The sequence below is a fragment of the Paramisgurnus dabryanus genome, chromosome 16 (assembly GCF_030506205.2).
Source record: "Paramisgurnus dabryanus chromosome 16, PD_genome_1.1, whole genome shotgun sequence".
Lineage (NCBI taxonomy): Eukaryota > Metazoa > Chordata > Actinopteri > Cypriniformes > Cobitidae > Paramisgurnus > Paramisgurnus dabryanus.
Genome location: NC_133352.1, coordinates 27,652,231 through 27,673,113, shown reverse-complemented (window position 1 = coordinate 27,673,113; position 20,883 = coordinate 27,652,231). Strand labels below are relative to the sequence as shown.

General features: G+C 36.9%; 3 protein-coding genes across 3 annotated transcripts; 2 read left to right on the top strand and 1 right to left on the bottom strand.

Moving 5' to 3' along the window:
• Positions 1 to 1,607: 1,607 nt before the first annotated feature.
• bbs7 (Bardet-Biedl syndrome 7) lies at positions 1,608 to 8,919 on the top strand. The gene is made up of 19 exons (XM_065273955.2): positions 1,608 to 2,114; positions 2,241 to 2,306; positions 2,542 to 2,604; positions 2,698 to 2,873; positions 2,984 to 3,170; positions 3,347 to 3,419; positions 3,497 to 3,613; positions 3,769 to 3,899; positions 5,435 to 5,519; positions 5,703 to 5,805; positions 5,892 to 6,084; positions 6,214 to 6,288; positions 6,384 to 6,449; positions 6,559 to 6,698; positions 6,790 to 6,954; positions 7,142 to 7,251; positions 7,984 to 8,087; positions 8,172 to 8,295; positions 8,432 to 8,919. Exons 1-19 carry the CDS (start codon positions 2,079 to 2,081, stop codon positions 8,563 to 8,565), a joined length of 2,148 nt encoding a protein of 715 aa, XP_065130027.2. The 5' UTR covers positions 1,608 to 2,078; the 3' UTR covers positions 8,566 to 8,919.
• Positions 8,920 to 10,036: 1,117 nt separating this feature from the next.
• On the top strand, positions 10,037 to 13,267 carry ccna2 (cyclin A2). Its single transcript, XM_065273954.2, has 9 exons — positions 10,037 to 10,233; positions 10,382 to 10,645; positions 11,212 to 11,452; positions 11,606 to 11,715; positions 11,818 to 12,041; positions 12,120 to 12,324; positions 12,405 to 12,518; positions 12,633 to 12,766; positions 12,875 to 13,267. The coding sequence occupies exons 2-9, from the start codon at positions 10,433 to 10,435 to the stop codon at positions 12,924 to 12,926; spliced, it is 1,293 nt and encodes a 430-aa protein (XP_065130026.2). The 5' UTR covers positions 10,037 to 10,233; positions 10,382 to 10,432; the 3' UTR covers positions 12,927 to 13,267.
• Positions 13,268 to 15,084: 1,817 nt separating this feature from the next.
• Positions 15,085 to 20,637, bottom strand: tmem33 (transmembrane protein 33). Its single transcript, XM_065273953.2, has 8 exons — positions 20,520 to 20,637; positions 19,801 to 19,883; positions 19,549 to 19,643; positions 19,227 to 19,414; positions 19,042 to 19,109; positions 17,540 to 17,673; positions 17,340 to 17,423; positions 15,085 to 16,022 (listed from the first exon to the last, which is right to left on the bottom strand). Exons 2-8 carry the CDS (start codon positions 19,855 to 19,857, stop codon positions 15,893 to 15,895), a joined length of 756 nt encoding a protein of 251 aa, XP_065130025.1. The 5' UTR covers positions 19,858 to 19,883; positions 20,520 to 20,637; the 3' UTR covers positions 15,085 to 15,892.
• Positions 20,638 to 20,883: the final 246 nt, after the last annotated feature.

Sequence of the window (20,883 nt, the reverse complement as noted above, 5' to 3'; positions counted from 1 at the left end):
CATTTATTTTGGAATATTCATCAATTCCCCTGTCTGCAACAATAATAACAAACTATTATTTAGTGAGCACTTACTTTCACCAATTTAGTCAACCCTTGAAAGAACATAAAAGATGCTGAAAGCTGTATCACACAAAGAAACCCATTATTTAATCCTCACATTTATGTTTTATCATTGCTGACTGGTACTAATTGTGACAGCTCCCTATTGTAAATAAACAATTTCGAAGCATTCAGGGTTGTATTAAAAAAAAAAAGTTTAATTTGAGAGTCAGCAATGTATTGATTTTACTCCAATTTTAGTTTCAGCCTTATTCATGCCAAACTGCAAAAAAAAAAAAAAATTCACCCAGAAACTTATTAACAGAGATATTGACTGACTAACAGAATAGCTTTTTACTGTGTGACTATTGTGAGTGAGTTTAGTTTGGTTTCTACAGAGATAATTGGTTTAAACAACTGTGATGGAACCATGACAAAATAACAAACAAAATAACACTCATGTAACAACGTTAATAAAGCATCTGCAATGCAAGATTAACAAATGTACATCTCAGTAAATAAAATCGTACATTTCTTTTGCAATGCTGTAGTTTTGAATTAAAAGTCCCCATTACAATTCTGAATAAAGTGCACGCTGCCATCTTTCTGCACACTTTTAGCCCCGAATTTTCTGTCAGTCATTGTATTGTCCAGTTGCTTCAAATGTCAATCTTACAAATTTCGTTGCTATTGTTGATACTGTATCTCATGTCATATGTCTCAAATGACATATCTTCTGCAAGAACCCATATGAGACTGAAAGTTACTTCCCACAGAGTTTCTAAGCTGTTTCAGGAGCATCCACAAAAGAAGTCCCATCAGCACCAGCAGGATAGTAAAGAGCCCCACGTATACAATTAAATTCCAACCCCATCCCAATGTAAGAGGTAAAGAGGTGGATGCCACCAGGAACCTCCTTGGTGAGGGCATCAGTTGCAATACAAGGACAAATAAAACTACAGCAGTCCTTTGATGTAGTCTTTGATGATGCAATTTGATATGTTACATAGTCCATTTGTATAAGATTTATCCATGACAGATGTCAATAACTTTAATCCTTACATCAAATCCTGACTTGACAGTCCAAGCATGTTGTGTCTCTTTGGGGCTGTGAAAAATGAAGCTTGTCCTCTCTTCTTCTGCGTCCCCACCTACTGTTGCTGAGAAACATCTACACCCCTTCATCCACGCAGCTGTGTTTGTGTGTCTGCGTGAGTGGGCGGGTCTTAAAGAAATGTCCCCATTGTGAAGGCCAAAATTACATTTTACGGCTCCATCAGGAAATTAATGAACATATTAAATCTTAAACAATTCTAAAAACGCTACAAAGGTGTGTGTGTGCGCGCTGCGTGAGGGTAAAAAAATGTCAATCATAATTTTTAGAAAAAAATCGTAGCCTACTGCTAAATTAAATAGTATTTTAAAGACACACATTCCATCACATTCAAATCCTCATTATTTATCAGGCAAAATGTAGCTTAGATAAATTCTATACATGTGCAATGAGTGAGGAATAATCACAGTCTATGGGAATAATACCCCTGCTGTTACCATGGTAACCTGCGATGGTTTGGGTGCCTGACAACAACATGGCGGAACGTGTTAGCTGCGGACAGCTCCTTTTGCGGCTGTTGTCTTTAGTCAAACGATTAAATTAGTTCGCGAATAATTAAACACGTTTTGGGTTTACGTCTGTATGGTCTGAACATATGTTTTGTTACGTATTTACGAGGCGTGAATCATTTTGCAAAGAGGAAAATGCGAGCCAGCTAACGTTAGCCGGAATATCTGAATAAGAAGAATCATCCACTACCTGACTGACTAACTAACTAATCCCCTGCATAATCCAGTCGGTGACGACGAATCTATGTCGACGATAAAAGCTTAGTAAATATATTTGTTTCGTTAAAGGGACATATTTGCGTGGGGGCATAAAACAAAAAGGTACACTGGAGTAAACAGCACCAACGCTAAATAATAACACATGGTACGATATATAATTCAAGAGGAATTTAAAAGATTATTCCGAAAAGCAAAATGGAGTTGAACTTAAACCATGTTGATTATATCCAGGTAAGATCATTGACAGAGATCCATAATGCTGTTATGCAGTTATTTATTGGTACATTTCTGAAATGCAAACATGGTCATGGTAACTTTTTCATAAAAAAATGAGCATCTCACCTGTGTCCTTTTCAGGTTGGAGTGACATCTCAAAAAACTATGAAACTTCTCCCTACTGTTGGACGAAAAGCAACACAAAAGGTACATCTACATCCCCTTTATTATATTAAATATAAGTCTATAGACTTCCATTGTATGTGTTTTTCTAAACATTACATTTAGATTTATGCATTTGGCAGATGCTGTATCCAAAGCGATTTACATTTCATTCTGTACATTTATTTTTATTAGTATGTGTGTTCCCTGTGATCTTTGTGCTGTTAACACAATGCTCTTCTATTGTTGGTTGTTTCTAAAACCCATTTTCTCATTTCAGGTGGCTGTTGCAGATCATGATGGTGTTGTGACCTGCTTTGGTATGAAAAAAGGCGAAGCCGTGGTACGAATCAGGAGTGCCTATACAGCCTTTCTTAAATGATGTCTAGAAACAATATTTTCCAAACTAACACTAAATGTCTCTCTGTTTTGTTAGCCTGTGTTCAAATCGCTCCCAGGACAGAAGATCTCCCGACTTGAGCTTGGAGGAGCCTTGGGGACGGCACAGGAGAAGATCTTTGTGTGCTCTGGTTCAGAAGTGAGAGGATATACTAAAAAGGGCAAACAGTTCCTTACGTTCGAGGCCAACTTAACAGAAAGCATTAATGCCATGTGAGACTATTTGCTTTTTAGGCATCCTCAAACTTTTTGTAAATTGTTGGGTGGCATCGCCATAGCATGCAACACTGTGACTTAAAGGCATCTTATTTATTTTCCCACAGGCATGTTTCGGGGTCAGATCTGTTTGTGTGTGCCAGTTACATTTATAACCATTACTGTGACTGCAAGGACCAGGACTACTACCTATCAGGGGACAAGATCAATGACGTCCTCAGTTTACCTGTGGAGACTGTGGGCCGTATTGTGCCCATCCTAGCCTGCCAGGACAGGGTGCTACGAGTATTGCAGGTACCCTATATCCAGATATGCTATCCAGGTATATTACATTGTGTAAAAATCTGTACAGCTGTGAGGAAAGTGTATGCCTGTTTATATTTGCCATCCTTAGTCGTAACAAGTTTACTTGGTCATATTTTCAGTAAATGATTTTCAATTCAGTCGTTCTAACCTCTGTGCTCCATCAGAGATCTGATCTTTTGTACGATGTAGAAGTTTCTGGGCCTCCAACTGTTCTTGAGCTTCACAACAGAGATGGAGGTATGTGCTAAAATGTTTTATTTTAAGAGCAAAAGCCAGTGAGAATATTTGATCATTCATGGTACTGTGGTCTTCAGGAAAGGATGGTGAAGAGGTTCTGTATGGAACAGCTGATGGGAAACTGGGTCTTTTGCAAATAACCAAATCTGGAGCTGTGACTAGTTGGGAACTGGATAATGAGAAGAAAAAAGGAGGTAAGACACTGCCTCATGCTATTAGCTAATTTCAGTACATTTCACTTATTGAGTATTTTTGGTCCTACTAAAAATTATTACAATTTTTCCTGTGGTTTGGACCAACAAGTTGTTGTCATAATAATGCTAGTTTGTGTGGATCTTTTGTTCCTAAGGAGTGCTGTGTATCGATACCTTTGACATTGTTGGTGATGGTGTGAAGGACATACTGGTAGGAAGGGATGATGGGACTGTGGAGGTCTATGGGTTGGACAGCTCAAATGAACCAACATTGCGCTTTGAGAATGTGAGTGTGAAATCTGTTATAAAAGATAAAATGAGCTAAGTTAAACGTGCTGTGTGTACATTTTAGGAGTAATCTATTTACAAAGATGCAATATAATATGCATACCTATTTTTTTCAGTGGTGTATAAAGACCTTACATAATGAACTGTTATGTTTTTATTACCTTAGAATGAGCCTTTTCTATGTACATCAGGGCTCGAAAATTTTAAAATCCATGGCAGCCCTTCAGGCAGACACTCTTTAATTTCTGGTAGCCTGAAATGAATATAAGTAGCCAGAATAAAAAATACACTGTTTAATGTAGAATATTGATAAATCCTGGATTTCCATGTAAGCCAACTATTCCTGCCCATGCCCAGCTAACAATTTGGTTCCCAAAACATTCCCCTATTTTCCAAGGTTTTGGTTAGCCAGGAATGTTTTCTTTAAGAAAATAAACATTTCCGTAATGTTTTTTTTAGGTTATTTTAACGTTTCCCTAACGTTAGAATAATTGAATTGTTATATTACTGAAATATTATATGAATGTATTATAACACAGGTTATTTTTTATAAAAAATACCTCAACACATCAAACATTGTATTTAGATAACATGGTATTTTATCAAATATATAAACAACCAGTGACCCAAAGCAGATATTTATTAAAAAGGAATAATCATTTAATTCCCTTTAGGTTAACAGATCTTACCATAGCCGTTTATTTTCGCATGACAAACACACATTCTATTCGCTTTAGGTAAACATATCTTACCACTGCTGTTTAGTCACCTATCAGCTTGTAACATCATATGATCTCAATAGCCTAGACGTGTCAAATCGATCAGAAATCACTCAAACATATTTTCCTTCTCACATATTTAAGTTACTGACTGAAGAAAGAAAAAATAAATGCTAAAACAATGTTAGACTATTAGGTAAAAATGAAATGACGTTATTTTATTAAATGACTTGAGTTCGCGCTTTTTTGCTGAGCACAAGAGCAAGCAGGTGCTCGTGAAGAGCGAAGCCGATATCAGACGTTCACATTAAAGGATGGGTTTATTCATGCTTTCACTTCATTTCCTGACAGTTTCACTTGTTACGTGAGGATAATGACTGACAAGAGGACGCCGAAATGCATACAATATAATTACCTAACTAAATCTGAGACAAAGCAAAAACATTAAAATATTATTTCCTCCCCAAGATAGCCCAAAGGGCAGGGCGGAGATACATTTTGGTAGCCCGACAGGAATTCACAATAGCTCCGGGACATCGTGCTAGCGATTTTGCGAGCCCTGTACATGCACATTACATGGAAGTCACCATTTTGTGCCGCCATGTTTGTCCCTAAATGGACAATACTAACTGCATTTTGACATGTTTGTCCTGTGGCGACTACCGTAGCTGAGCCTTTAGTTTCAATTCGCAATCTCACCGCTAGATACCGCTTAAATCTACACACTGCACCTTTAACGTTACCGCAACCTCCGATTCATTTAGTAAGCTACACTACAGTTATGCTAATTAGTTGTTCATTTTGTTTTTATAAGGTTTTGTCTGAGAGTGTTACATCAATTCAAGGAGGCTGTGTCGGAAAGGAAATGCATGATGAAGTTCTGACAACAACTTACACAGGTTATTCATAACTTTCAGCTTAAATCTTAGTAGTAGCGAATCTAATGTTACTTTTCTGTTCCTCTCCTTTTTTAACAGTGGATCGTTTTAGATCGATGTAGATAATACACTTTTGGGTGTGATTTCAGTGTTTAAACATATATGGTTATCTTTGTTGTTAATCTAGTGAGAACTTTTTTTCAGGATGGGTGTCAGGTCTCACCACAGAGCCCCAGCAGATGGTAGCAGGCCCGGGGGATGAGATCAAGATGAGCCGAGAGACCCAGGGGAAGGTGGCCGCACTCAGGTACTGCCCAGCCAGCTGTTTCTGGCCACATTTATGGTCATCAGTCTTGAAAACATTGCTTGTGCATGTATTTGCATGTGGTTCAGGGCTGAGTTGGAGCAGTTGCAGGTGAAGGTATTGCAGGGAAGAGAAAAATATCAGCAAAGCTCTCAGTCCAGCACAGCTGTGTCTGCTGTGCCCGTCTTCAGCATCAATGACAAGTTCACATTGTGCCAGGATGATGCTAGTTACAGCCTCACGCTAGAGGTGCAGACTGCCATTGACAACCTGCTGCTACAGGTAATAAGCTGATTTTGGTATGGGTCATAACCTTGTTTTATTAATCATGGCTAAAGTCTGTTGTTAGCTGTATTGCATGGCCTCCAGGGCCAAATTTCTACATTTACATTTGTCTGTGTACTCTGACAGAGTGATGTTCCCATTGACCTGCTGGATGTTGATAAGAATTCAGCTGTGGTTAGTTTCAGTGAATGTGATTCAGAGGTAATGCATCTGGGTGCTATTGTATGGATCACTACGCCAAATAACCAGATAACATAAGTTAATAAAAATATTTATTTGTTCACTTACCCAACCAGTCAAATGGGAACTTTCTCCTCGCCACCTACAGATGCCAAGCAAATACCACAAGGCTGGAACTAAAGGTGACTAAATTACTCAGCACAGATAATAAAGAGGATTGAATCAAATAACATCAATATTGTGTTTGAATGCCAGGTTTACTTTCATCATTCCTTCTATTTTTTCTCTAAGGTGAGGTCTATTGAGGGTCAGTATGGAACCCTGCAAGCTTATGTGACGCCAAGACTTCAGCCCAAAACCTGCCAAGTTCGACAGTACCAGATCAAACCTCTCTCCCTCCACCAGAGAACACACACAATTGACCAAGATCGGTGAGCTCAGCTCAGAGATGTGTGCAGCTTTTTGTTCTTCATCTGATTGTGTTTATCTGGTTAAGTAACGTGTGATTCTTGTCTTGGCCAGGCCTATGAACACCTTAAGACTGATTGGGCAGTTCAGTTTTGCAGAGATCCATTCCTGGGTTGTGTTCTGTCTGCCTGAGGTCCCCGAAAAAACCCCAGCAGGAGAAAGCATCACCTTTTATTTTCAGAACACTTTCTTGGGGACACAGCTTGAAGCCACTTATCGGTGAGGCATACCATTTCAATGTTAAAAATAAATCTTTGTGAGCAATCACAAGTTGGGTATGTAAGCGCAAATATATATTTTTTAACTGGGTAAACTATGATTTGGCATTGTTGATGTAACAGTTGATTGCATTTTTATTATTAGTGTAATTGTTAAGTTATTGTTTTCTCATTTCAATGGTTTCCAGTAAAGGTGATGCAAACTTCAAATCAGACAACATTTCTACCATATCAATTTTAAAGGATGTCTTGTCCAAGGAAGCGACTAAGCGAAAAATCAATCTGAATATTTCCTACGGTGAGTTCACAAACATTGTCAGTGCAGCTGACATCAACGTGCAGTGAGAACTTATTTATTAAACGATATATATTTATACCCCACAAATTTAGACATCCTCCGTGTTCACTGGAGACATTTAAGATGCACGATAATCCTTAAAGTCACAATATGTATGAGTTTTGCATTAAAATGTCCAAAAATCACTAGCATAATGTTATTTATTTTTGTTCACATGTACTTACATTGTCCCAAATGTTTTCAACGATGTTCTAATTCATAGAGTTTGCAGTTTTAACCCTTTGTTCATACGGTCGCTAGTCATTTCTGGGTTATCTTCTGTTTCTGCTTTTGCTGCCATAAAAATCATAGGTGTGTTTGACTTCATGTGGCACTGCGCAGACCAGTCGGCATGTGACATCAAAGCATCACAAGAGCATCGCTCTCTAGTGATACTTTGATGTCATACACCAAAAAATTTGCGCAGTGCCGGATTTGGTTAAAACTTGATTTTATTACATCATCTATGAACATGATTGGTGAGTCCTGTCGGGTTGATTCTTATCAACAGTAAAGGCATTATCAAGCTACGCCACTGTTGTTGATTAGAGACCTCTAGCAGTAAAAGTAACATAGTGGTTTTTATTGACCACTAATGATTAAATCACCTCACCAATGTTGATCAAAATTTGACATCTTCACATATCAAGTATGAGTAATGAGTCTTTGTTATTATGGTTGTGTTGATTTCAGAGGTGAATGAAGACTCTGTGAGCCATACTCTTAAGATGATTCATCCCAAGCTGGAGTATCAGCTGATTTTGGCCAAAAAGGTTCAGCTCATTGATGCATTGAAGGTAATATTTGAAAGACAGAAGTCCTGATAAAATTAAGCAGATCTGACTCTAACGTGTTTATATTAATGTGTGTGTGTCATGCAGGAGCTGCAAGTGCAAGAGGGAAATGCAGATTTTCTGATTCCAGAGTATCGCAGTATACTGGATGAGTCTGATAAGCTCTTAGAAGAATATAAGAAACAACCAGCTCATTTAGAAAGACTGTATGGTAAGTAAACATTAGAGGACATTATTTTGTGATGTTTATATATATATTTTAAATATGCATTATTTACATGTAAATGCTTATAAGATTGATGCCTGTTGGATCTTTGTGTTAACCAAAAATTTTTGTTTTTTTACAGGTATGATCACTGATCTATTCATCGACAAGTTCAAATTTAAAGGACAGAATGTCAAAACAAAAGTTTCACAGCTGCTTACAATTTTGAACAATTACGAACTTGATTCATTAATGGAATTTTTCAATGAAGCTTAATTTTGTTCAGTTCACATAACTGTTTAAAGGGATAGTTCACCTTAAAATGAAATTGATGTCATCATTTACTCATCCTCGTGTTGTTCTAAACCTGTATGAATTTCTTTTTTCTGATGAACACAAAAGAAGATATTTTGAGAAATGATTGTAAACACACAGCAGATAGTGACCATTGACTTGAATAAAAAATATGATGGAATTTAATGGGTACTGTCAACTGTGTGCTTACCATCATTTATCCAAATATTTTCTTCATCATTTATCACAATACTTCCAAAATATTTTTTTCTACTATGGAAGTCAGTTGTCACTATCAGCTGTGTGCTTACAATCATTTATCAAAATATCTTCTTTTGTGTTCATCAGAAAAAAGAAATTCATACAGGTTTAGAACAACGTGAGGATGAGTAAATGATGACAGAATTTTCATTTTAAGGTGAACTATATCTTTAAAATAGTGTATGTGTTTTGTGAACTTTTCAATGAAACATAATAAAACAGTATATAGTATAGGGATCAGGGGCCGGATTCACGAAAAAAATTTTAAGACAAAAAATAATCATGTTACTGAGAAGCTTTTTTGAGACTACAGAATATTCTTAACTTTTTCTTAAGCTTGAATTTAAGGGAAAAAATGCAGTTCAGAACAATTTTCTTTTTAAAATGTTTTGTGAATCCGGCCCCAGGTAGATAAAAATCTTAGCATCACTTAAAATAAATAAAGTGTAATGAACCTATATGTGACTACAGATGTTTATATATATTTTCAGAACGCTTGTCCATTGTCTAGTTGTATTTCTACACAAATAAAATTTTCATTAAAACTACTGTGTGCAACTTTGCATGTAATTGTGTAATGTGTGTGTGTGTGTGTGCGTGTGTGTGTGCGTGCGTGCGTGCGTGCGTGCGTGCGTGCGTGATGTTTATATTTTTGGCAAAGAGTAAAATATGCATTGTACTATAAAGTGCATTTAAACATAGAATTTATTATTTTATAGCCTACAATTATTATATAGGATAATTTAAGATATTTATAGTTTAATCTTAATCTTAGAATTATAAAAATATGTTTAAAAGTTGAAGCTATTATTCATCTTTTTAAATTATTAATAATGTAATGTTAAATAGAATGGTAGCTTAGTGGTAAAGCATTGCGTTAGAAGCGCAAACGGTTGTGGGTTAGATCCCAGGAGCACATAATGATAAAATGTATCTTGTAATGCACTGTAAGCGTAAAAGTCAAGTATCACTCTTTGCCTTTTTCTATTAATAATGTAAGTTTTCTTAATTAAAGAATCACATAAACTTGTTTAGTTTAGATTGTTCAGTTTTCAAATTCCTTTCAGCCAATAAAAGCAACGGTTCGCTTAACCCACGCAGCGTCTTATTTGGTCTCTCTGAGCTTCCGTAGAATTAATGACGTCTGGGTTTGCTTAGTTCTGATTGGTCCGTTTCAATAGTCGCGGGCTACTTGAATTGAGAAAGCGACACTATCAAAGCAGCTAGCTACGAAAAAGCAACAAGGCGCCGTTTGGTTTGATAGTCGCAGCTGTCGTGTGTTGTCCGAGGCGTGTTGAAGGCTTTTGTGGACAGGCATGGCGCGGTTTTTGTAGGATTGTATTGTTGCATGGTTTATTTTTGAATTTTGGTTTTCGTAAGACGCTACAGGTAACTGTTTTAGTACGGATTATAACAGCTTCCCTCTATCAGTTCCCGCTGGTTGGAATGTTTTGTCTGCTGCTTTAGTTGTTGTTCACGTTTATATGATCACATAAAGCTGATCTTTTATTAACGTAAAGGTTTTCTTGTTTTAAAGTGGTTTTAAATCACCGATTGCTTTTGGCTCGGTGATCAATCGATCTGAAGGATGTCAGCTCTCGGACAGACACAAGGAAGCGCGGTTCATGATTCGGAGGCAAATATTCACAATCAAGAAAACATGCTTTCACGACTACGAGGTGCTGCCAAGAACAGGATTGAAAATCGGGAAAATGTTAACCCCAAACCGGGCAACAGAACTATACTTGGCGTCTTGGAGAACAATCAGCGCAGACAGCCCGTGCTACGCGCCGTTAAACAGGTTGGTTGGTTCATGCATGGCATGTGACAAAGAAGTGTGCTACTAAAGAACTATTCATGCAAACCTATTATAAACGCGCCCGATTTAACCAGTTTTATTAATCTGCGTGTTTGTCATTTCTATTTTGTTAGCCGTTATACATTGATATTTACATTAACCGTATCAAATCAATGTTTCAATCCAAGCGGAAGTTGTGACTTCTAATGTAAAAATATTAATCGAGATACTTCCTATTTTCTTATCAAACATACATTTTATGGCGCCACATTTGGAATATAATGCAATTTTAAATGCCCCAGCTCATTCCCTCCCAATGCGCAGACCGCCATTTTATAAACCCGTCCACTCCTCCTACCATAGTAAACAAGTTTGCGCTTTGATATTACAATGTGTTCATGTGCAAACAACTGTACGATGTGTTTGCATTAGAGAAGTGTGAATTATAATGCATTTAATCAAAATACTGCAAATTGCACCTATAAGCTGTTACACATGCAGTGTATAACATTGAATGATATCACATGTTTTTTGTAATGCATCTAAACCCATTTTGGTTCTGTCATAAGGTCTCTGGGCCCCAAGTAGTTGCCTGCAAGTCTGAAGATCATGGCAGGAGCTTTGGAGAAAAACCCTGCACCAAACCACCTGCTTTCCAGATTCATGTGGATGAACCTGATGGTGCATGTGCGAAGAAGCCATCTATCCAAAGAGCAACTATGGATTGCTCTCCACTTACACTAAATCCTGCTGTGACGCGTCTAAGACAGCCTCTTGCCACTATTGATCTGGCCATGGAGTCCAGTTTTGGTAGGAGGAGATGCGATTTTTAGTTTTAATAAATTTTGCTTGTGGCCTTCCACAGGCATGAAAACGAGTGATGAGTGTCACCTTTACAGGTTGGATTTGGAGAAGTAATTGTCAAATTGTGTTAACCGTGCTTCTTTCTCCCTATCCCCCCAGGAGATTCTCCTATGGATATGTCTGTTGTCGACTCTGAGGAGAGATCAACAAAAGTCAATGAAGTCACAGAATACGCTGCAGAGATACATGCACACTTACGGGAAATGGAGGTGAGAATAAAGTGCTTTATCTGATGCCTACCTGTGAAATCTAGCCTAACATGTTATAATCTTATTATGAGCATCTAAGTCTAATTTTATTTCTTTTAAAAGCTGAAGTCAAGGCCAAAGGCAGGTTACATGAGGAAACAACCTGACATCACAAACAGCATGCGTGCCATTTTGGTAGACTGGCTGGTGGAGGTGGGAGAAGAGTACAAGCTCCAGAACGAGACCCTCTACCTCGCTGTCAACTATATTGATCGATTTCTTTCCTCCATGTCTGTCTTGAGGGGAAAGCTCCAGCTGGTGGGCACAGCTGCCATGCTTTTGGCTTCGTAAGTGTCTTGAACCTTTTTTAATCCCTTAACTCATCACCAGAATCCCCCTTTACGCATTTGTCTTTCTGACTGTAGGAAGTTTGAGGAGATCTACCCTCCAGAGGTGGCGGAATTTGTTTACATCACTGACGACACCTACACAAAGAAACAAGTGTTAAGGATGGAGCATCTGGTGTTGACTGTTCTCTCTTTTGATCTTGCTGCGCCAACAATCAATCAGTTTCTCACCCAGTATTTCTTGCACCAACCTGTGAGCAACAAGGTGGAAAGCTTATCAATGGTAAGATTTTTTTTTTTCCCTCTTGTATTGTATGGATTTATTTTCAAATAAAAGAACTAATGATTTTTTTTATCTTGTAGTTCCTTGGTGAGTTAAGTTTGATAGATTGTGATCCCTTTCTGAAATACCTCCCATCTCAAACTGCTGCTGCAGCCTTCATTTTGGCCAACTACACACTCACAGGTGGATCATGGGTAAGTTTGTTTGTGCACTTGCTAGAAATTTAAGAACTCTCAATTTGTCACTTTTTTTTGGCAACTGCTTCTCATTGAATGCAAATTTAACCTGTTAATCTGCCCTTTTTGCAGTCAAAGGCACTTGTTGAGGTGAGTGGCTACACGTTAGAGGATCTTATGCCATGTGTTCAGGATCTACATCAGATCTACCTCGGTGCAGCTCAGCATGCGCAGCAGGCCGTCAAGGAAAAGTACAAGGGCTCCAAGTAAGTCTTTATTTTCTATCAGCTCTAGCTGTTATTGCAGAACTATAAAACAAGATTAATAAAATGTTTTAAACTAATGTAAAATAAATGCTTGCCTTTAATTTGCAGATACCATGAAGTCTCTCTTATCGAGCCTCCGGAGACGCTGATTTTGAACTAACACCCCCTCAACATTTTATAACCTTTTATATTGGTGTTAACCAGTCCCATACCTTATGGAAACTGTACATTTTTCTTATTTCCGTAACTCCAATAACTGAAGCTATAGCCTCAATTTTGGGGAAATGGTGAGATTAGTGATATGTAAATTTTTATTGGCAGTCCTTAGGGATTGTGGCTTTTTATGCTTAATGCAACCAGAAATTTGTACATTAGGTGGTAAACCATTGTGTTTTTTTCCAATGTTTGTATCCTATTTTTTTATGAGACTCCAGTGGTGCACTTTATCCTCCTACACCTAAGGTGAACTTCCCTCTACATCTTAATAAAAGTGCTGCTGGCCTTTAATACGTAGTGCTTTGTGTTTCTTGCATTTTTATGGTGCTTTTACACTTCAAAAAATGATTTTCTAGAAAAAATTCTTAGTATTTAGGTCTTATTTTTACTGAAAACATCTCAATTCTTGAACATTTTTCTTAAACACTAAATTCTAGAAAAAATTGCTTACCCCATTGGCAATTTCTTATACTTGATTTACGCACCATCACTTAAATTTTATATTTTTGGGCTAAAAACTAGACTTATGTTCTTGGGTCGTTTTGCTCCTCAAGAAAAAGCATCTTAAAGAATGTTTAGATAATTTTTACTAAAAACAAGACAAAAATACTAAATTTCTTATTTTTGCAGTGTAGTCATTCGCAACATTTTCTCTTATGTGGTACTAAGATGTAATTTGAGTATTATGTAATGAATAAATTGTTGAAATGTATAGCTTTGAATGCTAGGTTCCCAGGTGAGAAAGGTGCACTAAAATATACTGGTTTTGTGCACTAATTTTGTACTTGATTAAGGGGTTAATTTCTAAATTGCACAAGGTCCCCAGATAGTAATTGAAGTGTAAGTTTACTATTTTAAGTGTACTACGCTGTGCTATTGACCCCATTTATTTCGATACTTTAAAGATCAATTTACACTGCAAGAAATTATTTTCAAGAAAAAAAATTCTTAGTATTTTTGTCTTGTTTTTCAGTAAAAATATCAAAAAATTCTTATATTAAGATGCTTTTTCTTGATGAGCAAAAGAAACCAAGAAAATAAGTCTAGTTTTTAGACCAAAATTATCAATTTTTATTGATTTTGTGCATAAAACAAGCAAAAAAATCTGCCAATGGGGTAAGCAAATTTTTCTTAATTTTCTGGAATTTAGTGTTTAAGAAAAATGTTCAAGATTTTTTGCTTGTTTTATGGACAAAATTACTTAAATTTGATATTTTTGGTCTAAAAACTACTTTTAGTTTGTAGTGTATAACTTGCACTTAGCACAAAAATAGCAATGTACTAAAAATGTTCTTGCTGATAATTAAGTACATTTACTACTTTAACTGGATTGGCTTGGATTCATTTAAAATGAATCTGAATAGCCACATGTGTGCTAAGATAAGACTGTCTTTAGTCTGACCAACTAGTCTTAAATTTTGACTAAACTAAATTTAAATGTAACTGTCCAGAAAGTTCAGATGATGGCTAACTTGTAAGACTAGTCTAAGCTGTTTTTGTCCGGACTAGTTAGACCAGTGGCCGTTTGCACAAACTTTTAAGACTAGTCTTGCGTTAGTCATGCAATTTTTAAGAATGATCATAACAATCTAATTTGAATCCAAATATTGCCTTTACTAATTTCTAGTTGGTCAGACTAGTTGTAATAGTTCTAATACATCCGGCCATAAGTTAAAATTATCTTTTTGCAACAGAAATGTTGATCTTCAGCAGTCTTCAAAAAAGTTTATGAATTTAGGTAGATATATAGATTATATCTACTTTAGAGTTTCTTATCCATCTCACCTTATGAGATTAACTACATGTAATTTCTTTGCCACTTAACAAGATAACACTGGTTTAATATCTTAAAAGGTTTTACATGGACTATTTGTTTGCAAACCTGGTTTGCATTGAGGCTGCTCATAGCACAAAATTCATGTTGAAATCTTAATATTAACAGTGTAGTATAGCTATTACAAAAAATTGATTCTTAAACAATACATGAGCTTTACTATTGGTACTTTGTGTTATGCTCACAATTTTTGTTAATACCCAGGTTCTAGATTTAGGACTGCATTACAGACTCATATCTATCCCAAAAACACAAGCACAAATCTCAGTTAAATTAATCTCAGATTTTATTCTACATAGAACATGGTTAAAACAGGCAATAAATAGTGACAACATGCCTTGAACAAGCAAGTAACAAATTCTCAACCTTGAGTTAATTTTTACAACTTGTCCTGACAATAAACAGCAGTGAATGTATAGCATAACCAAGGCTTGATGCAACAAACGAATGATCACAGAATCTTCAACACCTCTCTTACTATCAGCCTGATCACAAGGAAAAGTAAAAATCAACAGCAGAAATTTGTAATTTTCTAAATTTATTTCCCATTCAGGTCAATGTCTATTTATAAATGCTTAATGCTTGGGGCAAGTTATATTACTATTTTCAAGCTCATCCAGTACAAGATATTAAAAAAAACAATGCTCTGAAAGAACATAAAAAAAAAATGGAATCAAATTGAAGTACAGACATTAATGACAGCTGAAGGTTTTCAGTGTGGTATAAAGAAAAGCTATTTAAGAACCATCTATTTACTCTAGCAGTTAAGATTAAGTATCTCAAGGGCTTTAACCCTGAAAAATGAGTATCAATATAAATCCTCTAATGAATCGATAAAAGAGTTATCAGACAACTGCGCACAAAGATGCATCTTCTGGCGGTTTTGATTTTTGGATGTAGTCTGTCAGATTGATAGTCTCTCCAAATATAGCAAATGCCTTCAGTGCAGAGGAGGACATCCATTTCTGAGCAATCGATCATCTTTGCCGTCCATCTTCAAACAGTCCAAATCTCTAGGACTTGTGTGCTGTTGCATGTGAAATGTGTATGAGAGTGTGGATGCCCACGGAAAGCAGTTAGACCCCAGTGGGGGCAAGGCGGCTAATGAAGGCAATGCTGTTTAGGCACATCCTTCTGAAGAAGACCGGGCAGCTGGGCTTCATCACAAAATGCTCCAATAAAATTCTAAGCTCAGTGAAGAGAGTCCTGAAAGAAGACACAAACATTCACAGAAATCAACCGTGGTTACTATTGTCAAGAGACATAAATACACATTAACTTGTTATCAGATAGGATAAAGCATATTTGCCATGCTGTCTGAGGGGAAGGCTCAGAGCTTGATATATTGACTCGACCCCAAAGTACTCGCACCTCCTTAACTGGAATGGGTACCAGCTGAAAGTGAGGCGATGGGGTGGAGGAGGGATGCTGCAAAACTGTCATAGTACACAGACCTCCTCAAGCTGATTGGTTGGATTACATGGCCATGCTTCTCCTAAACTTAGTTAAATTAAATATTATCTACACATATTATCTACAATTACAGAACCTTACTATTAGGTATTAACAATCATCCACTTTTTATAAAACATATTACACCAGGATAACTTTTTTGTTGAAAAATGTATTAACCCTAATGTTGTCGCTGTAAATCATTTATTTAATTTATCATCATTTATTTTGCAATAATCTGATTCAATGTTTTTGTGTGATGCTGGATTCATTATTAACCCTCTTTAAATATTCCCATTTAAAGGGGACATATCATGAAAATCGGACGCTTTATACGTTTAAATGCTTTAATTGGGTCCCCAGCAGTGATGCGCGAATTGATCCAAAATGAGCAGGGCCTGCAGTCACCAGTCATCAAAAAATATTTTTTAAGATATTCGGTTGTGGTCGGTCGGGTCGTTTGAAATAAAGATGCCAATTAACTATTTTGAACAATTACTACTTTTTAAAAATATAATTCATATATAGATTTTTTTAGAGTTGCGGGCAATTTAGTTGAAAATGTCGGTCGGGTGCGGGTTGTTTATACATTGACCCATGCATCACTGGTCCCCAGTGCTTCTATTAACCTAGAAAATGTGAAAAGGACAACCAAGTAACTTAGATTTGGTAAACCATTGCAAGCATATGAAAAATTAGGTCATTGAAATTTGGCTGCCCCGGTGATGTCAGTAAGGGATCATACCCCTAATTTGCACTATTTAACCACGGCACTGCAATTTAGTGCAAAGATCAGCTCATTTGCATTTAAAAGGACACACCCAAAAGGGCACATATTTGCCCAGACCTACAAAGTGCCAATTTTAACATGCTGTAATAAATTATCTATATGGTATTTTGAGCTACAACTTTACATATGTACTCTGGGCACACCTGAGATTTTTTTTGACATTTTAAAAAAGTCTTTGAAATGTCCCCTTTAAAAAAAATTAGAATGATATACACTAGCCCATATTTGGGTTAAAGTGTGTTTGTCTACATCTAACACTAATCACTGTTTACATAACTTACCGGCAGTATGGGTTGCGTCTCGAGGTATAGCGCAACGTGAGGAACCGATAATAGATGAATGGCTGAAGCAAGCTACCTTGGCCGCTGTGAACCACAAACCAAACATCACAATTTTAGCAAAAAAAAAAACAACAACAATCTTAAACATGTCTTGTTACCAAACTACATTTAAAGAACCAGTGCAGAATTTTAGTCCATACCTGAAAATCATAAAAACTGTTGCGGGCATCAAGAAAATCTCATTACAGGCAATAAACTTGAGAATGTTCTGCTGATTGGCTGTGAGCTTGTTCAGAAAGTTTCTCACAAACATGAGGCTGTTGGGACCCATAGTCTGAGGAAAAGCATAACAGAGGTAACAGATACATTTTAGAGTTGAATTCAGGAGTTCACATGCAAAACCCGCAAGGTGCATCTGACATGTCTTGTAAATTAGCATTTTTTTATCAGCAGTTCAGTAATTTCACTTTCATTGCAACGTTTTTGATCAGTAAGTGAATGCATTATTTCACAAATGTCAATTTAGTTTTTCCATTGGTATTTAACAAATTTTACTGTCCTATGCTGCAAAAAGTGCATGCAAACTTTTTGGCAAAAACCTCCACTTTAAAAGATATCCACTTCTTCGTGCAAGACCGATTTGTGAAATGACTAAAGATGCAACTAGAAACATTGTAAATTATTTGAGTCAGAATTAGGGGTCTCACAATTCTCCAAATCCTCGATTCGATTACATTTTCGGTTCTAAGGTCATGATTAGATTTGATTCTCGATTTTTACTTTTTTTTTAAAGCAACAAAAAATGCTATGCCATTTTTAGACTAGACTTTTATGAAATATAATATATGACCCTGAACACGGAGATGCCCTGCCATGTTAGTTGTGCCGCCAGTGGGAAAATATGGTACACGTACATATACCTGATCAAACGAAACTTCCTGTCAGATGAACATCTTGCAGTACTTTGCACCTTAAAAACACGCTTTCACCGGACGTGACATGGGGGCATGGCAGCATCAACGATTCCATTGTTTAATTCGAAGTTTGATGTTGTGATTTAATTGATCGATTTCAAATCGAAATCATGACACCCTTAGTAAGAATGTAAAAAAAACCCTGAAGCACACATTAGGGGGCCCCGTGATGCATGTCCCTGCCATATATGGGTTGTATTCTGTACAAAAGTTTGGACCCAAGTTTGAAGGTGCCTTTCTGCATGTCGTCTAGGGACACACCGATAAATTGGCCAATGATGCTTGCTATGGTTCTCAATGCATTACAGTGAAATGCCGCTACATCCAAAAGCCAGAGGGCGCTCTCGTTTTACTGATAAAATGCTATAGTACATGAAATAATTGGACATAATATCGGCCATGCGATTCAGAATAGTTATCGGGCAGGTAGTATTAGCGTATATCTGCATTTACCGTTGCATCCCTAATGTCGTCGTTTATTTAATAAGTGAACAAAGTCGACGTGGCATTTAACGGATTCTGCCAACAAAGCTGCATTTCTAAATGGCGCAAGGCAGAGATTAGGCCGATTCAAAAGTATTTTATGAACATATAATACATGCCAAAAACATTTTGCAAATATCATTATATTATTTCATAATTTCTGATGGGGAAGGCGTTTAGTGGCTTTTGCATTCAAGCTCCTTGAATTAATCACAGAACCAAAGGAATCTGGAAAAAAAACTTACATCAAGAACTTTTTTGGTGTATGTGGTGGCATGGAGTAGTGAGAAGAGGAACACTGGAAATATGCTCACTGAGAAAAAAAGTCAAGGTCAAATGAAGTCAAAACAATGCTTAAACCAGAAAACCCAGTGCCCCCCCACACACGTGAGAACTTATTCTTAAGAAAGATTTTTTTTAATAAGGATACTTGTGATGGGGTAGGAGTTAACAAGGATGAGAGAGTAGAGGAGATAGTGGCAGCTGTCCTCCTGTAAGGCTTGGGCCAGGAAGGCTCTGCTCAGCTGAAAGTGAGGGAGCCTTTGGTGCAGACGTAGAGCGCTGGTCAGGGCATTTGCCAGCAATGCCCTCTGATAGAAATTAGCTGCTGCTTGAGGCCTTGTCAGAAAATAAGAACATGTAACAGAGGATTCGATGTTACAAAGTATAGTATTGAATATACAATAAATTAATGCAGAAAAGCAAATAAAGGGACAAAACGTGAAAGTGCCTTGTAAAGGAACATGACTTACCCAAGTAGGGGAAGAATGAACATGATGGAACAGTAAACAGTGAAGAGCCGTGACAGCCACATGGCCGTTTCCAGCTTGTTACTCAACAGGAATTGCTGCAACATATCAATGTGATCCCGAGTATATATTAACACTGACATTCAAACATGAACAAACCACCAAAAACCACACAATGTCTGGTCGTGTTTAAACAATGACACTCTATAAACAAGATGAGTAAATAAGAGTCAAACACAAAGACAATTCACTTACCACAGGTCCATTTTGAGAGGGAGGAGGAGGTTGACTCCTTTGCTCTGTGTCTGCCATCTTTCTGATATTGTGTGACTCTGGATCTTGAAAGAAAGAAAGGAAAACTTCAGCTTACACACTTTACAAAATCATGTACCCAGGTAACTGATTAACCCAATTACTCAAGTTGATCTTTCTGAAAACCATTCTTAAGCAGGGACTCTTTGTGTAGTTTTTGTGCACTCTTGTGGGGGTGGTGAAGACACAAAAATTAGAAATATTAGCATTTCTACCTTTATGTTGACTAATAATGCATACCAAAACGGTTTTTTAATAAAACAATTTAATTGCAATAAATGACACCAGTAATGCACAACGCCATTAGAAATATCCAAGATTATCCACAGAAGAAACACACTTGTCAAACTGCTGACTGTAACTAATCAAATTAGCCGGTTACCATTACCGTTTGGTTAAAATTGACACTTTGACCAACGTCACAAATTGTGGTTTTAATACATAAGAAAATATAGGTACAACTCTTCTACATCATTACATTCAGTTAAAATATGGAAAAATCTAGAAGACTTCATTACCCGGAGGAGCTAAGCTAACCATTAGCCAACAAGCTAACTCTTCACAGGCCAAGCTCTAACTATTACCCCTGGCACCACTACAGTACCTCATACTTATGTATAGATTTACATCGATAAGAACATGATAGTATAATTAATCAATACCTGTTGTGTTTAGTTAATTGACAGTTTTCGTGAGAAGGTAAGAATCAGCTGTATGTCCACCGCTCGGGGCGCACGCGTCTCCTTCTGAATACGTAAGAGAGGTTGGTCAGCTGTGCCGATCTCGCGACCTCTGTGGATTACTAAAGTCTCGCGATGTTTCAGGCCACATGATCGTTTAATGTGCATGGCAGGCTTGTGAATCAACAGCTGCTAAGCACGTGTAGGCGCTGTGTAGATGTCAAGGCACGTTTATTTAAATTATGACAATATTAATGAACAGAAGTATATCATTATTGTAATTAAAAAATAAAACCATTCAGCCTTATAATTTTTAAAAATTGTAAAAACTATTGTCTTGTCAATT

Bases quoted from the DNA above. Each gene is read 5' to 3' on its own strand.
- tmem33 (XM_065273953.2), bottom strand. From the start codon at position 19,857: ATGGCAGACACAGAGCAAAGGAGTCAACCTCCTCCTCCCTCTCAAAAT. The intron at 17,674-19,041 runs GTAAGTTTTTTT...GCTTTTCCTCAG, and splicing joins ACACCAAAAAAGTTCTTGAT to ACTATGGGTCCCAACAGCCT. The intron at 16,023-17,339 runs GTAAGTTATGTA...GTCTTCTTTCAG, and splicing joins AGACGCAACCCATACTGCCG to GACTCTCTTCACTGAGCTTA.
- ccna2 (XM_065273954.2), top strand. From the start codon at position 10,433: ATGTCAGCTCTCGGACAGACACAAGGAAGCGCGGTTCATGATTCGGAG. The intron at 11,453-11,605 runs GTAGGAGGAGAT...CTATCCCCCCAG, and splicing joins GGCCATGGAGTCCAGTTTTG to GAGATTCTCCTATGGATATG. The intron at 12,325-12,404 runs GTAAGATTTTTT...TTTATCTTGTAG, and splicing joins AGGTGGAAAGCTTATCAATG to TTCCTTGGTGAGTTAAGTTT.
- bbs7 (XM_065273955.2), top strand. From the start codon at position 2,079: ATGGAGTTGAACTTAAACCATGTTGATTATATCCAG. The intron at 3,614-3,768 runs GTAAGACACTGC...TTTGTTCCTAAG, and splicing joins TAATGAGAAGAAAAAAGGAG to GAGTGCTGTGTATCGATACC. The intron at 5,520-5,702 runs GTTATTCATAAC...ACTTTTTTTCAG, and splicing joins TCTGACAACAACTTACACAG to GATGGGTGTCAGGTCTCACC.